The 13,596-nt window shown below is 52.4% G+C and overlaps 1 protein-coding gene across 2 annotated transcripts in view; it reads left to right on the top strand.

The window, feature by feature from the left end:
- WDR91 (WD repeat domain 91) overlaps positions 1–9,872 on the top strand; it is a 28,585-nt gene extending 18,713 nt beyond the window's left edge. The window contains exons 9-15 of one of the 2 annotated variants that reach the window (XM_030308500.1): positions 94–244; positions 1,822–1,916; positions 2,058–2,226; positions 4,231–4,339; positions 5,132–5,244; positions 6,511–6,708; positions 9,370–9,872. In XM_030308500.1, the coding sequence (XP_030164360.1) occupies positions 94–244; positions 1,822–1,916; positions 2,058–2,226; positions 4,231–4,339; positions 5,132–5,244; positions 6,511–6,708; positions 9,370–9,534 (1,000 nt within the window). In that variant the 3' untranslated portion in view covers positions 9,535–9,872. Of the gene's footprint in view, positions 1–93; positions 245–1,821; positions 1,917–2,057; positions 2,227–4,230; positions 4,340–5,131; positions 5,245–6,510; positions 6,709–8,501; positions 8,719–9,369 lie in introns of those variants that run through there. The other variant, XM_030308501.1, reaches the window with a different exon arrangement.
- The last annotated feature ends 3,724 nt before the right edge of the window (positions 9,873–13,596 follow it).

The raw sequence follows: 13,596 nt of genomic DNA, 5'->3' as shown, positions 1-13,596 counted from the left end.
TTGAGAAGTCAGCAAAGCAATCTGGGCACTAGCTGAAGAGGATGGTGCGCTGAGGCAAGGATGGTAACAGCTTCCTTCTCTCTCCCGTCTTAGAGTGGACTGCTCGGGGAGGAGGGTCGCCAGCTTAGACGTGGACGGGGTCATCAAAGTATGGTCCTTCAATCCCATCATGCAGACCAAAGCGTCCTCCATTTCCAAGTCGCCGCTGCTCTCTCTGGAGTGGGCCACCAAGCGGGACAGGCTGGTGAGTGACGAGCGATGCGTGCCTCATTGCGGTCTAAGTGAGGAGTTTCCAGCTTCTGGCACCAGTGGCTGAGCCGAGGCAGCTAGGCCAGACCCCTCCCTTCTCTCTTCCTGGGAGTCGGGGGGGCACACCTCCAGACTGTCCGATCAGGGCTCCTGCTTGGGGGCGGCAGGGAAGCTATTGGATTAGCAAGAATTGAAATCAGATGGTCGTGGGACCTGCAGGACGCTCCTGCCAGTTGGTGAGTGTCTCTCCTGCCCCCTGCTCTCCCCCATCAGCTCCTCTCGTCTGTCCCCTCTGACAGCCCAGCACAGATGTTCCCAGCTGCCCCTCCTCCTGCAAGACCCCTCCCCGGGCCAGGCCCTCTGGGAAGTGGCTGAAGCTGGTGGGGATGGTGTCCTGTTTGGGGTCCCCACACGTCTACGACAGTGCTGTTAGCACAGCGCTCTTTTTCTTTCTGGACGTTTTTAATACTTGAGAGAGGATTTGCAGTTGAAGAGGTCAAGTTGATTTAAGTGTTTTCTTTCCTTGTATTCTGTTTTGAGGGGATGATGCAAGGCAGCCCAAGGGACAAACCTCATTGTTTTTTTAAATAATTTTTGACAACCTGCAGGGATTATCCTTATGCTACTAGGATCTCAGGACTTAGCCTATACAAGTGTTATCTGCCAGTGTGAATTTGAAGTTAGAAAATAGGTAATATTCCTGGGGGACACCCTCAGACCTGCCTCTGGTTCTTCTTCTGGCATTACCCATTATTATCTTTTAAGCTTTTTACCCAATCAGTCACAAATGCCTGAAGGCAAGGGTAGCCTCTTGTATTTTTCCTGGAGACCTTTACAGGCCCAGAGCCAGAGCTGTCCCCAGAACATGCAAACGGGGCCTCACCCAGGCCCGGCAGGCTGCCGGTGGTGGCGGGTAGATGAGGGAGAAGGAAGGACGGGAACAACTGACATTTAAAACTGACAGGGAGCGAAGATCAGAGCATCTCATTTAATCAGCCGGCACCTTTCCAGGTGTATCTGAGGTGATCTCTCTCTCTCTCCCAGTTCATAGATGCCTTCTGTAGTTTTGTTTCTGTTCAAGGTCACCTCTAAGGTCTCCACGTAATTTTTTTAAAATTTTTCAAATCTTTATTTTTGAGAGAGAGAGACAGAGAGAGAGAGAGAGAGAGAGAGAGAGAGAGCGTGAGCAGGGGAGGGGCAGAGAGAGGAAGACACAGAATCCAAAGCAGGCTCCAGGCTCTGAGCTGTCAACACAGGGCCGGACGCGGGGCTCAGACTCATGGACTGCGAGATTGTGACCTGAGCTAAAGTCAGATGCTTAACCGACTGAGCCACCCAGGCGCCCCAGTCTTCATGTAGTTTTTAAATGAGGTCTGTTGTAGCCAGATATCACCTGGTTGCGTGGAGGTGTGTTTAAGTGGGCCTCGCCCCTACTGCCTGCCCAGACCTGCCCCTCACAGGAGTGGGCCCAGCCCCGCAGTGCTCCTCCCTGACACACTCCCCCTCCTCCCCCCCCCCCCCGCCCCGTGCTGTCCTCTGTCCTTCGTGCCTCCCGCCCCTTCTCAATTCTAGCTCCTGCTGGGCAGTGGTGTGGGGACAGTGCGTCTTTATGACACAGAAGCCAAGAAGAATCTCTGTGAGATCAGCATCAATGACGACATGCCCAGGTGAGTGGGAAGCCACTGCCCACCCCTGCCGTGCTCTGTGGGGGGGCCTGCTTCTGCGCCGGGCCTTTTGGCCTGTCTTCTGTGGCAGGACCAGCCTCCGGGGGCCGGCGGAGTGCTGACCCAGCCCTGCGTCTGTTGCAGAATCCTGTCTCTCGCGTGTAGCCCCAACGGGGCCTCTTTCGTCTGTTCGGCCGCGGCTCCGAGCCTCGCTTCCCAGGTGGACTTCTCAGCTCCAGATACCGGCAGCAAGGGTACTGACCAGGTTCCCGGCAAGCTGCTGCTGTGGGACACGAAAACCATGAAGCAGCAGGTGCAGGCCCTGCCCCTGTGGGTCTCCCCGTGGGTCTGTGTGGGGTCACACTCCGGGCTCGCTCTCCCGTCTTTCCGACGAGCCGCCTCCTCTCTTTGCTCTGGTCTCCTCTGATTTTGATTTGTGAGGCGGGTTCGGAGTGGAAGTGTTGAAAAGCAGTAACACTCGGGTTGGGCAGCTTGCTAGCGACTTAAGTCATTGAGAATTGTGCCCCCGGCTGAGAAGTCATATGCAGCCTATCAGAGGGCCCTTGCGGCTTATAAAATTTGTTTACTTTTGTTTATATTGAAAAGCTTTAAAAATTTTTTGAGCGGTTGTGGTTCACAACAAAATTGGGAGGAAGGTACAGAGGTCTCCTACATGCCCCCTGCCCCCACGTAGACACACCCCTACTGCGTCCCCCACCAGAGCATCTGCAGTGACAGCCCAATCCCCTAAAGTTCAGAGTTGATCTCAGGCCTCAGTCTTGGTGTTGTACGTTCTCAGGGATTGGACAAATGTATGAGGACAGGTACCTACCACTGTAGTATCACACAGGCCGTTTTCACTGCCTAAAAACCCTCTGTGCACCTCCCGTTTGTCCTACCACGTCCCCCCAAACCCTGGCAGCCGCTGACCTTTGTACTGTCCCCGTAGCTTTGCGTTTTCCATAATGCCATGTAGCTGGGATCTTACGGCATTTTCGCATTACCTTCTCTCGCTTATTATTAGGCATTCAAGTGGCTTAGTTTTTAGGAGACGGATGTGGACTCTCTGATTCCATTAGCTTAGTATTTCATAAAAATGACAGCAGCAGCTGAAAGAGGTGAGGACACATGCGTGTTCTTGAGAAGTGACAGCCACGTGAAAGCTGACTTGTGGGCCACGTGGCCCACCTTCCTCAGGAGCCGAGGACGGTTCCCACCTAAAGTGGCAGATTCCCACAGCTGTGACCCTCAGCCCCTAGAGAGAGAAAGGATGTGTAAACTCACACATTTAAAAGGCGGTGACGTTGCTCATTAAAATTAGTTTTGGGACACAAACATGGCATGGCCCTTGCCTCGAACAAATGGTTTTCTGATGTCACTGGACACTGGGAAGGGTCCCTGTTCTGTAGACGGGCCGTGTTCCGAGGGTCCAGTTCGCACCTCCCTGCGTCTGCCTGTAGAAATGGTGTATGTTCCCAGCAAGGGGTCTCCCTGGAGCTCAGGTTTCAGGGCCACGCCTGAATTCTTGACCACCGTGTCCTGCCACGTCTGTTCTCCTCTCTAGTTTTCCTCATCTTGCCAGATGTGCTCCACTTAGAAACGGGGTGCCTCTCTGGAGCCGTCCTTCTCCCTCACTCCACGTGGTCAGTCCATGAGCAGACAGCCCCACCTGCAGAGGTTTCTGCCCACTTCTCTGCACTTCCAGGGACGCACCCTAGACTCGCGCCCCCGGCCCTCCCACCGGAGGGAATGGCAGACCCTGTGGCATGTCACATCGCTCCATTCTTCCAGATTTCCCACCCACACTGGCCCAGGGCCTTGCACGGTCTGCCGTCCCCGCCCTTCGGCCTCGTGGAGTGTCCTGTGGCCGCAGGCTCTACCCAGGTGCTCTCCCCTCTCTAGAGAGTTCTTATCCCACTCAGTCTGGCAGACATCTGTCCTCCAGTGTCTCTTAGATGCTTTCCCTTCTCCAGTTTAATTAGATCCTTCTTAATCTCGTTCTTTTCCTCAAAAGCACTTCCCGTAATTTTATGTTCACTTGTTATCTTCAGAGTTTTAATGAAATACTGAGTACGTACAAAAGAATGTTGCAATCGAAGGTGTATAGGGTAATGAGAAGAGAAGCTGTAACGTGAACCCGTACATATTGTCACAGTTTGAAAGTGGAACCTTCAACACTTTTTATGCTCTCGTGTGCCCTTTGCATTCTTGGCCCCCTTGCCCTTGCAGACAACCTATTTTGAATTTTGGGTTGTTACTGTTTTACAATTTCCAATTTAGTTAGTTGTTTTTTGTTTTGGTTTTTGTTTGTAACTAGCTCCAGTTCTCCCTGGACCCCGAGCCCATTGCCATCAACTGCACGGCCTTCAACCACAATGGGAACCTGCTGGTCACAGGGGCGGCTGATGGCGTCATCCGCCTGTTTGGTAAGTGGGTATGCTCACGGCAGTCTGGTCCCCTCCTCCGGTGTCTCAGAGAAGAGAGTTGGGTTTTTGCCGGCTGTACTAGAGGCTACTGCAGAAGCCCAAGTCAAGATGCTTGAAATAGAGCTTAACTTTGGTGCGAGTCTGCTCTTTTCAAAACCTCCGGAACCAGTCACCTTGCACGCAGTCAGTGTCGGCGGGCCCCGGGAGTGCTGGGGCTCAGCAGTCCTTGAGTCCGGACTGTTTGATCGGAGTCCTATGGCCTGAGTGAGATCCAGGAGGACACGTGAGAGTAATGCCGTGCTGTCCGCTTGGCGTGGCTCGTGCGTTCTCCTGGTGAAGGTGTGTCACCGTTTGAGGATCCCCGAGGCAGACCTGCCTCTGGAGACTCCGGGTCAGAGAGTCTGGGAGGGACCTAGGGACTGTGTCCAGCAGATCCCCCAGGCGCCCTGGTGGGAAGTTACCTAGGAAGCGGTGGGAGGCCTCCTAGGAAGGATTTGTGTGTCCCCCTCAACTTCTGGGCTCCCCAGAGGAGCTCAGGCTCTGCCAAGAGATTCCTGAACCTCATTTTTGACCCAGTGTTAAAAGCTTCTATTTTACATTTGTTAAACAGACGATTAATACATTGGCGGAGAGAACTAGCAAACTGAAAGGCCTTTTTGGCAGGGCTCAGCTCCGAGATACCTGTAGTTTCCAGGAGGCCCTCTGCCTCCAGAACAGCTTCTGCCCTTCTGTCAGGGGCGGATGCCTCCCCGGGGCCCGGGCGGGGGTCTTAGCGGCACCTCATTGCCTCAGATATGCAGCAGCACGAGTGCGCCATGAGCTGGAAGGCCCACTGCGGGGAGGTCTATTCTGTGGAGTTCAGTTACGACGAGAACACCGTGTACAGTATCGGCGAGGACGGGAAGGTAGGTGGGAGCGGATTTGGATCGGGAACTTCCCTTCCGCTGGGTTAGCCATCTGAGATTCCAGAGAGCACCAGAGAAGCGTGGGGGTGAGATGAATCCTGACCATGCCCTTTACTGGCACTGTGACGTTGGGCCCCTCTCTGCCTCACCGTGTCCTGTGTGTAATAGGGGTATAGTAGTAACCAGTCTCCTAGGACCGTTGTGAGGTTTGCACAAGTTTAGTGGGAGCTGGCGGTTATGAAAGGGAAGAACCCAGCCTCCCTCCTTGTAGCAGAAGTGACTCTTCCCACTACAGGTGCATTAGCGGCGTCCAGATTAGGGCCAGGCTGTGCTGCATTGACCTTGGTGGTTGGGTGGTCACAGCATCACGTGTAGAGTTTGCTTCCTAGAGTCAGTGCTGATAGGCCTGAGTGGAGTCAAGAAAGGTAAAATAAGCCGGGGGTAAAAGCAAAGAGAAGTGCCCCCTTGTCTATTCTTTCTGGAAAGACACATTAGGACCTGTGGAAAGGGAGCTGGGGGTGGGAGGCAGGAAGGCAGAAGTGGGAGAAAGTCTTGGTTTTCATGTGTACCCTCCAGTACGTTTGGATTTTATACGATGTACCTGTAGTATTCATTGAAAACTGTAATTACAAAATAAATCCTTCATTTGAAAACTGTGGGAAGGGAGTTTTAAATTAAAGCTTGACTTCCTATTTATGTGAGTAGGACTCTCAGGTAAGAGGTGGTCAGACGGGCCTGTCCGTGATGTAGGCTAAAGGATTATATACACTATAGTGCGTGAAGCTAGTTGATGATGATACTGCACGTGTTCAGTTGATAACAATGCGGGGACATCGGGAAGATATTTGGGATGTGTCCTCTCTTTGCTTCTAAGTCAGAAGGATCTGGTTGGGTTCTAACCCTAGAAACAACAACAACAATCGCAGTAATAGTCATGATCGCTTGGAGCATTCCCCTGCTTCAGAGACAGGAACCCAAACAACGGCAGCTGCCTGCCCTTTTCCTCTCCTGGAGTCAGGCCAGAGAGAAAGCCCAGGCTCTCATGTGAAGTTACAGACTCTTTCTAGATGTTCTTCTCTGAAAGAATGTTTAAGTTGTGTTGGGCAGGGATGCACTGAGGGGTCATCCCACCACCTTTCCTGGTGGGCTGTAGACCCACGGCCTCTGCTCTGGGATCCACCTTTGCTCCTCCTCCCGGGCCGGGTGCCGGGGAGCCACGGCCAGCTCCTGCCGGAAGAGCATTCAGGTTGTGCTTTGCGGTTGCAGTTCATCCAGTGGAACATCCACAAGAGTGGCCTGAAGGTGTCTGAGTACACCCTCCCCGCCGACGCCACGGGCCCCTTTGTGCTGTCAGGTTACAGCGGCTACAAGCAGGTTCAAGTTCCCCGGGGCCGACTCTTCGCTTTTGACTCGGAGGGAAATTACATGCTGACGTGTTCTGCCACGGGCGGAGTCATCTACAAGGTACCGGGGGTGGGGGGGGGGCTGTCACGGTGGGCAGGGAGGTCCCCTCTGGAGGTCTGGGCCAGGCTGAGCATGGGCCTCCATCCCTCTCCCTGCCCTGTGTGGCCCCAGAGAAGCCTCTGACCCCGGATGGATAGCTCCTGGGGTCTCCTTGCTGCAGGCCGGGCAAGGGGGCCGATTCTCAGCTCAGGAGTGGGGACAGAGTATGGCACACCTGTCCTTTTCTCTGCTTGTCCACTTGCAGATTCTGGACCTTTTCTGCTTTTGTTCCTTGGGAATAATACCTATTATAGAAAACATGAAGAAATAGGGAGAAGGGTTGGAAAGAGTGTTGGGTTGGGGAACATGCCTCACACAAGCAAGAGCTTTCTGTGGTCTGCTTTAGTTACTCTAACGTGGTATAGATTTATTAGTTTATTGGGGATCCCGTGGATCATGGATATTCCAGTCCCATGGCCAAAGCAGAAATCTGGGGGTGCGATTGATCACAGCATGATGTAAGTTGTCCGCTTTGGTTTTGTCCCTCAGTTTATACGCTTGTTTTTTTAAATTTTTTTTTTTTTTTTTAACGTTTATTTATTTTTGAGACAGAGAGAGACAGAGCATGAACAGGGGAGGGTCACAGAGAGAGGGAGACACAGAATCTGAAGCAGGCTCCAGGCTCTGAGCTGTCAGCACAGAGCCCGACGCGGGGCTCGAACCCACGGACCATGAGATCATGACCTGAGCTGAAGTCGGATGCTTAACCGACCGAGCCACCCAGGCGCCCCTATACGCTTGTTTTAATTCTCGTGTCCGAGTTTCTCTGGTTCATGTACTTTGTAAAATACAATTGTATGAATTTATAAACGTCTTGTATTTTACTAATATTATCAAACAGACTAGTGATGAGGATTTGAGTTGTAGCCTAAGCACATGTTTATGGTAACCACACAAACCAATTCTTAGCCTCACTGTTAACTCTTTGCCTAATGGTGGTATTTAGGCTGTAGGGATAGAGTCACAGGTGGAATGTCCTCTGCTTGGGGGCTCTCCATGCCCTCATTGCCATGGCTCATCAGTCAGTGGACCGCACGTGGTGTGGACAGAAGCTGTGCGCAGTTGTTGGTCTGGGCGCTGTGGAGTGCACGTGGGGGAGAGAGCGCGATCCTGTTCTTCTGGGATTCACACTCGAGACACCACCACCAGGGACAGGGCAGTGTTGGGGTTCTGAGGGGAGGGAGCTGGGCAGGGGCCGAGTCCTCAGGGAAGATTCCCTGGCAGGTTGTGGGGGGTGGGCTATGGATTTGAGGCCAGAGGAGAGACAGGGAGGAAGGCAGGCCTTGGGGCCCCACAGAGATAAAGGCACATGAGAGCACTCAATGGGATGGGGTATAAGGAGGACTCTGGAGATATAGTGTCAGGAGCCTTCTAGACTGTTGGCTTGGAGCGTGGCCCTGGGACATCTGGGTTTACCATCAGTGAGGCTCCTCTTTTCCACACATGATGTGTCTAGTGGCTCTTGGCCTTCTTAAAATTAGCTCTGCAGTTTCTTGTAATTGCTGTTGGGAGATGCTGTAAAAATAAGAGCTTTCTGTTTGCAAGCCTAATTGTAGTTTATTTTATTTAAAAATTGAGTTTCAGTTAGGTTATACTTCACTCTCTGTATGATTTTATGTGTGTTGCATGTGTTTGTGTATTTGTAACGATGAGCCTTTGTCACTTGTTATTTGTCCTGATCAGCCTTTGTCATTTGTCCCAATCAGCCTTTGTCATTTGTCCCAAATGCCTCCTCCTCTCCTGTCCTCCTGCAGCTGGGTGGGGATGAGACGGTTCTGGGTTTCTGCCTGAGCCTGGGTGGCCACCAAGCCTCTGTGGTCACTATGGCCTGATGATTTGCAGTCAGACGTGCTCTGTAACCAATTAATGGGTCCGAAGATTTCCCTCTGTACAATTTTTGAAATGCCAGTTATGGGGTCTAACTTAAGCAATATAATGAACTTTGGATCCTGTTTTTATGATCTTTAAACAACTTATGATTTAAATTTATTTTTTTCTTTGATATTGATTTATTGGTTTATTTTTTAAACAACTTATGACTTTTAAAGATGTTTTCTCCACAAAGGCCAGAGACTTCTGCGTCCTACTCCTGGGTGTTATCCATAGCCGGATTAATCATTATTCATCGTGCTCCTGGCTTCCCCTTCCTCGTTACCTGCTGACTCTTCATAGCTGTGGGCTTGGTGGGAGAGGGGGAGCCTGTGCATGTGTCCCCAGGGGCCTGCCTGTGCCAGCACTGTGCTGGGCGCCGCAGCTCGCAGTCCTGCGGGAAGCAAATGGGCAGCCGAGCAGCAGATCCAGGATCTAATGCTGGGGAGCAGTAAACCATGTAGGAAAAGAACTGGGCGGGGGGTGCCGGTTAAAGGTGGCAGAGAAAATTCTCTGGTCCTTGAGAATGTATGATCTTGTTTTCCACCTGAGACGAAGGAGTAACTATAGTTGAGGTAGGGAAGGCGCTTCCTGGCCCAAGAAATTAAACTGAGATCTTCTGGAAAGGTGGGCATGTGTGCCCGGGCACGTCCTCAGATTGGGGTAGCAGCCACCAGGCTCGAGGCAGTTTGGTGAATAAAGTAGTTGTGTTTGTGAACAGTGCCTGCTGACGCCGCCTCTCTTGTCTTGCAGCTGGGTGGGGATGAGAAGGTTCTGGAGAGCTGCTTGAGCCTGGGTGGCCACCGAGCCCCCGTGGTCACTGTGGACTGGAGCACCGCCATGGACTGTGGGACGTGCCTCACTGCCTCCATGGATGGCAAGATCAAGCTGACCACCCTCCTGGCGCATAAACTCTGATGGGGCCCAACCCGAGGGATGCCCACGGAAGCAGTATTATTCTGGGGGGTGTGGGGAGATGGGACGGGAAGACAGGGCAGTCTGCTTCCACTCCTTGCCAGTGCGGGGGGTCTTCAGGGAGAGACTGGACGGGAGCCGCACGGAACCGTGGCACGAGTGCCCCGGAGACCCACAGGCTGGGCTGTGCCGCAGGCCTGCTCCGGGGGCAGGAGGAGAGCTCGCGAAGCAGGAGACGCATCGTGATGGCTGCTCTGTTGGCCCAGGAGAGATTGACAGTATTTTGTATATATTTGCTCGTTTTTCATCATTTTTTTAAAAAAAGAATGCTCTCGCGGTCACCTGGTATCTCTTTCTGGAACGTGTGTGTGCAGCAGAGCGTGTCCCTTCACCCCTTGTCCTTGAAGAGGCACATGTTCCCGCAGGGAGCCGGTCAGCCGCAAGCCTCCCCTGCGCGCCCACTGCTGCAGGGCTGAGCCTGGGGGGAGGTTTGCTCCGCCTTCGGGGTAGGACGGCCTCTCCCGCACCCCGCTGGCCAGCTGTGGCATGTGCTGTTCTGTTTCTTTGAGCTCCAGTCAGGTCACAGCGTTCCTTTTCTTCCCTGCGTCGGTGGAGCTTCTCAGGATGAGGTTAGGGTCCCAGGCTTCTGCTCCCGGCTGCCTTCTGCACTCGGGTCCCTCTGCCACTGGGGCTCCTGTCATTCTGTCAACTTCACATCCTTGAGGTTGACCGGAGCCTGGTGCCAGCGCCCTCTGCTGGTGAACGGCGAGAGCACCGGAGCGGGTCTCCCTGGCTTGCTTTTCCATCTGAGGCGGGCCAGGCGTGGGCCTGTTACCTACCTATGGAAAATCGGGAAGAAGTTGGTGCTGACGCCTTGGCACCCTTCTGCTGGGATGTGGAGGAAAGTAGGTATTTATGTGGCTCCACTATGAGAGAACACCAGAGACTAAGAAGTAGTGACTTACACATTTTTACCTATTTCTACCTTGGTGACCCTCTACTCAAACGAAGAAAACCAAGACTCTCCATTTACAGTTTCCCCATCTTCTGCACTGAAACAGCAAATTGTTCACGTCCCCCAGCGATGCTGTAGGACGTTTAAGAAGCGGTCATGTGTTTCGTTCGAGTGAGAACATGGCCTGTTGAACTTCAAAGTTTTGTCTCACTTTCTATCTTGTACCCATTCTCTCTCGTCAGTACTGTCTCCACTGCTACCGAAACGTCTTCAAGGATTGCAAAGAAACACTTGAAAAGCTGTGTCTTCTGTCTTTTCCTTTATGCTCTGGGCATTTGTTTTCAGTTCAGTTTAGGATTGTGTGGGTTTCCACAGCACTGCCTAAAAACACAAAACCCAAACCCTTTTGAAATGAGCAAATACGGAAACCTGCCCCCTCCTGGTCTGCTTCTCCCCAGTCTTCGCGCCATCCTGAGGGCTCGTCAGGATGCATTCACCCTGGCCTTCCTCCCGGTCGCACCCATACCCCCTCCAGGACGCGCTTTCATCCTCCAGTAAAACATGTCAAAACTTGAAATTTCCCTTCTGGGGCGCCTGGGTGGCGCAGTCGGTTAAGCGTCCGACTTCAGCCAGGTCACGATCTCGCGGTCCGTGAGTTCGAGCCCCGCGTCAGGCTCTGGGCTGATGGCTCAGACTCTGGAGCCTGTTTCTGATTCTGTGTCTCCCTCTCTCTCTGCCCCTCCCCCGTTCATGCTCTGTCTCTCTCTGTCCCAAAAATAAAATAAAACGTTGAAAAAAAAAATTAAAAAAAAAAAAAAAAAAGAAATTTCCCTTCTTCACAATAGCTGCTTGGCACCTACCCAGAACCCCAGCAAGACCCCTCCCCTTATTTGGGGCAAGGGCAGGGTAGCGGGGAAGCCATCAAGCCAGTCCAGCCTCGGGTCCTGGAGCCTGTGTCTCTGGTGCAGGTGTGGACCCCGGCTCTGGCCCAGGCTGCACGCCCCTCGCTGTCCTCGGGACCGGTCTGCTTGCCGCCTCCTCTCGGCCCCAGGAGCACGGCTTTCAGAGCACTTCAGCGGTTCGCTTCAACCCATCCAGATGCCACCGCTCGGGTGTTCTCTCCCCTGCCTGGGCTTCTCTCCCTTCAAGCAGCTTCTATGCAGACGCAAAGGTTTCCTGCTTCTCAGACCTCATTTTTCGGCTTGCTGGGAAGAAGTTTTAGGGAGGCACATATGGGGGGAGTGGTTCCACTGATAAGTATTTTCTTTCATTCACACACACAAAAAATGACGCTTCACCAGTTAGACTTGGGTTTGTTCTGGCTCCCAGCTTGAGAGCAGAGGACCCTGGAGGTCAGTGGTTCTAATACTTCTGAGGAACCAGAGAGGTGGGTCCTGCCCCTGGTGTGGCCCCCCTGGAAAGACTGCAGGCAGAGTCCGGGTGCAGCCTGCAGCCAGGTGACCTCGGTGCTGGGGTTGGTTTTGTGACTTGAAACCATTGGTTTATCTCTTCAAGCCTTGATTGAGTTAAACTCTCCTGGCCCAGCAGGTGAACGTGCTTTAGAGAAACCAAAAGCGCCACACAACTTAGTAGAGATCTTCAGGGTAGGGAGTTTCCAAGCTTCGGATCAAGGTCCACAGTTGTGCACCTCTGGCCTGCGGAGGGTAATTATTCCATTGGCGGATCTGTTGCAAATCACATTTCAGATGGTGTCTTGATAATTTCACATTTTGGGGCCAGATGGTCAGTTCTAATCATCCTTTTACCTCAAAATGCGGTCGAAGAAGATTCCTCTGGTGGGAGAAGTTTCCTCTGTGTTTTTGTCATGTCTGTCACATCTGCGACCTGGGGTTTCTTTGCTGGCCTCTTTGAGGCTGCTGTACGCTGTGATTTAAAAAAAAAACACTTTTTTTTTTTTAAGTTTATTTATTTTGAGAGGGACAGAGATAGTACGAGTGAAGGAGGGGCAGGGAGAGAGAGAGAATCCCAAGCATGCGCAGAAACCTACCTGGGGCTCTACCCCATGAAACAGTGAGATCATGACCTGAATTGAAACCAACTGACTGAGCCACCCAGGTAGCCCTGAGTGTGACTTTTTTTTTTTGAGAGAGAGAAGGCACAAGTGAGCAAGGGGCAGAGGAGGGCAGTGAGAGGGAGGGAGAGAGACAGAGAGGGGAGGGGAGGGAGGTCAGCCCCACCCGGGGCATGAACTCATGGAACCCTGAGATCTTGACCTGAGCCGAGGTCTGATGCTTAACTGAGCCACCCAGGGGCCCCAAACTGAGTGTGATTTTAATTAAAGCTAGATGCTAGCTCCACGTGTCCACCGCAGTGCTCACATCAGGCTGAACGCAAACACCAGGGACTCCTGGGAAGCTTTGTGGAGCTGCCGGGTTGGAAAAGGGAACACCTGACCACCAATCTGAATGTTAAGTGTTAGTGAAACCTACTTACTTTAAGATAATTTCTTTTCCTGCACCTGAGGGTCTCACCCTGTACCCCCTCCTTCTGGGATGCCTACACCCCAGCAGCGAGAGTTGAACTTGGTCCCTGTGGGAATCCTGAGCCTTAAAATAATGCAGGCCCTCCTCCCCTCACCCTAATTTCTGATTTGGGGGCTCAGGAATTGACACTCTAATATTAAAATCCGACCAGCAGACCTCAATTGGAGCCATGTTTGGGACTGTTAAAGAAAAAATATTCTATTAAATAGAAAATTACTGACACTTGTTAAAAACTTAAACGCAGACTTTATTCAAGGGTGTGTATTACAATTGGGTTTTATAGTAAGGGAGAGCCATCAGGCTTAACTTGAATACAAGAGGGAAAGGGACTTTATAGCCAAAGAGTGGATGGAAAGCTGCTAAGAGGAATCACCAAAGGTAAAGGGGGCGTGGGAGGTGGGGGGGAGGGGAAGGGTTGGAACTCGCTAAACTCGGCAACCAGGATTCTTGCTGAAGGCAATCTAGGCGATCCGACATTACCTGGGGAATGGTGAAAAATCAGGAGCCCGCCCAAATTTGAGGGCAATCAGGATTGGAGGGTGGGGCTCCTGGCTAAAATGACTTGGTAGGATGCTTGCGAAAACTGGACAATGCAGAGAGGAGCAG

The sequence above is a fragment of the Lynx canadensis genome, chromosome A2 (assembly GCF_007474595.2).
Source record: "Lynx canadensis isolate LIC74 chromosome A2, mLynCan4.pri.v2, whole genome shotgun sequence".
NCBI classification, from domain to species: domain Eukaryota; kingdom Metazoa; phylum Chordata; class Mammalia; order Carnivora; family Felidae; genus Lynx; species Lynx canadensis.
Note: the sequence above shows the minus strand (reverse complement) of the source record. Positions and strands in the feature narration are given on the sequence as shown.